Source organism: Dichomitus squalens (genome assembly GCF_000275845.1).
Source record: "Dichomitus squalens LYAD-421 SS1 unplaced genomic scaffold DICSQscaffold_98, whole genome shotgun sequence".
In the NCBI taxonomy this organism is placed as follows: Eukaryota; Fungi; Basidiomycota; class Agaricomycetes; order Polyporales; family Polyporaceae; genus Dichomitus; species Dichomitus squalens.
In genome coordinates, this window is record NW_006766980.1 from 63,886 (window position 1) to 66,835 (window position 2,950).

A 2,950-nucleotide genomic window follows, 5' to 3' on the forward strand; every position below is an offset into this window, starting at 1 on the left:
CACCTAGTCCCAATGACCAAGAGGTCGAGATGGGGACTAGGGAGCGCCTAGGGGGGTCCTTATATACTAGAGGGGCTGCTTAGCAACCAAGGACAAGGCGCGAGAGCGAGGCAGTGAAGATGACAAAGGGAGAACAAAGGACGAGAAAGAAAAGGCAAGGGCATGGCGATCACGGGAACGTAGCATGCGGCTGTGGGAACGTATCTACAGTGTCCAAACTGGGATGAGCTAGGAAAGGAAACGGTCCGGAAATGGAAGATGGGCGTCAAAGGGAAGGGAATGGGCGGCAAAAAGGGGCGTCTGTCCAACGTCCGTGACACGAACGCTGAATGTGAGCGTGATCATGATCATCTATGCTCCGTGATTGTAACTCTCTCGGTTTCCATTCAGATACTTAAAGATGTGGATGTATACATCATAGAGGCGCTGGTTCGCGCAGTCGCTGGTCCGTTTGCGATTTCGAAGCATACTCGTCAGTATCTCATTGTGTCTCCTAGTTGTATCACTCATATCATCCAAATCAGAGGTATCCTCTATGCCACCTCCTCAATCAGGCAAGGATCGCCAGACCTCCTTAACATGGTGGATACAAGTCAATACCGCTAATGTCCAACATGCCATACACTTCTTGCGCGATTTGCAACAGACAGCAATAAGAGACATCACTCTAGTCTTCTGGGATTACGACGTTGGATATCTGTACATGCAATGTCGTCGATCTGTCACCCAGGAGCTCTTTGCAGCCATGGAGAAGGTCCTGCTTGGCTTTCCTGTTCACCGCGTACTATTCGCTGTTCTCGAGGGAATCCTGAATGCGCGCAAGACGATCTCCTGGTCCGACGAGTTCAGCAGGCTGCTTCGTCCGCTAAGCGCGAATTGGACGCTGATGGCAGACATCAAATGCTGTGAGTCTCGTTCAATACGCATGATGATGAGGTGGACATTGGCTGGGGCAGCTCAGCTGGTAAACCTGGGCATGACGCGGGCGTCACCACGCTTGTCACCTCTTCAGATGGGCGCTGGGTAGCGACGGCGTCCTGTGACCTCACTGTCATCATCTGGGATGCCCGGGGTGCATGTATCTCACAAGAGTGGATCGCCCATGACGGATACGTCTGGGATCTCGCATTCTCTCCAGACAGCCGATACATCGTGTCCGCAGGTGGAGATGGGAAGGTCGCAATCTGGGACATCAGCGGCAGCGCACTCCAAGTCGCCTCTCTCGAAGGTCATGCTGCTCCCTGCAGCAATTGCGCGTGGTCCAGCGATGGCGCTTACATTGCATCCCGAGACATCGACGGCACTCTAAGGCTCTGGGATGCACGAACATTCCAGCCACTACCCCTAGATGGCGCCGAAAAGACGACACTCGTCGAGCCCCTATTCTCCCCTGACAGCCGCTGGCTGCTTATCCATAACGGGAACGCCTGCGGAGTTTGGGACGTTCTATCTGGTGCATATTTCGCACTCGAATTCTGGGGATTCAGTAATGGCGAGTACCCTACGGCAGCCGCATTCAGCTCGGAGAGTGCACGCGTCGCTGTTGGATATGCGGATCGGACGATTTGCACTTGGGACATGGCGACCAGACAGCAGTCTCTAGTCTTGAAGACGCACGGTTGGGTCTATGATGTGGTATTTTCCCCGGATGGTCGGCTGTTGCTCTCAGCGTCGAAAGAACAGACGATGAAGGTGTGGGATGCGCACACAGGTGCTATGGTCCATGCACTAGGGGGACACGAGTCGAGGGTGTGGGAGGTATGTTTCTCGCCATGCGGGAGTTATATCGCCTCTGCATCGGAAGACGAGACGGTGAGGTGTGGAGGACGAGTGACGGATCGTGCTTGGCGACGCTCTCCGACCACGGTGACAAGGTGTCGCATGTTGCGTTTACCCCCGACGGGACGGTGTTGTGGTCTGGGGCGGTGAATGGGACTGTCTTAGGTCGCTGACTACTGTTGTAGTACGGACCTCACGCGTCTTTTCTTTGTTTGTTTGCTCTTTGTATCACTGTTGCAGCGCTTGACGTGCCAGTCAAGCGCCACTACGCTTTGCTACTCTACACTATGTATATATGTCGTGGCTTCCTTTCCATTGCAATCATCAGCTTCTCTTCTTTTCTCTCGATCACTCTCACGCCTGAACTCTAACAGGTTATGAGCCCTGCTTAGGCTCTAACTGAGGATTTCTACGCACCACTGCTTATCTTATCTTAATCTGTCAAACAAAAGAACATGTCCACCGCAGACGTTATCGGCCGCATTCGGATCGACCCGCTCACCGGAGTTGAGGACTGGGCATCCTGGAAGGTCCAAATGGAGGATCTTTTGTATGGGCTAGGACTGTGGGACTATGTCGCCGAGAACGGCAAGCCGAAGCCCGCGGTCGCGACGGCCCCGACGGAAGCGGAGAAGAAGCTCTTGGAGGAATGGGCAAAGAAGGATTGGAACGCGCTGATCGCCATCCGAATGCGGGTGAGCAAATCATTGGTTCATACGCTAACTCGTTGTAGTTCTAGTGCGGAGGCCTGGAATCGCCTCGTCAAGAATTACGAGCCGAAGGGAATTTTGCACGTCGTGCAAATTCGCCGAAAGCTACTACAAGCAAGATATTCGGATTCAGAAGACGTAGAAGTTTTCCTACAGGAAATGGTCCGCTTGCGCGAAACGCTCGCGACCATGGGACACGACCTCACGGACGAGGAGTTTTCGATCACACTACTGACGGCGTTGCCCGAGAGCTGGGACGCCATGGTGAGTTCGATCAACCACACCAAGGACCTCGCGGACGCGGACGAGATAGTGGCGCGCATCAGGCAGCACGCCAGCCGCATCAACGACTCGGAAGTCGCGATGACCGCTCGCGCGAAGAAAAGGCGCGGACCGCCTCCCTGCTTTACGTGTGGCAAGCCCGGTTACGCTCGCGACTGCCCGAACCACGAAACCAAGAA

At 54.4% G+C, this 2,950-nt stretch overlaps 1 protein-coding gene across 1 annotated transcript; it reads left to right on the top strand.

The window, feature by feature from the left end:
• Nucleotides 1-972: 972 nt before the first annotated feature.
• Nucleotides 973-1,929, top strand: DICSQDRAFT_72691 (WD40 repeat-like protein; the record flags this gene model as incomplete). The annotated part of the gene is made up of 2 exons (XM_007371337.1): nucleotides 973-1,371; nucleotides 1,498-1,929. Coding segments are annotated over 2 exons (831 nt in total), but the record flags the coding sequence as incomplete, so codon positions are not given.
• Nucleotides 1,930-2,950: the final 1,021 nt, after the last annotated feature.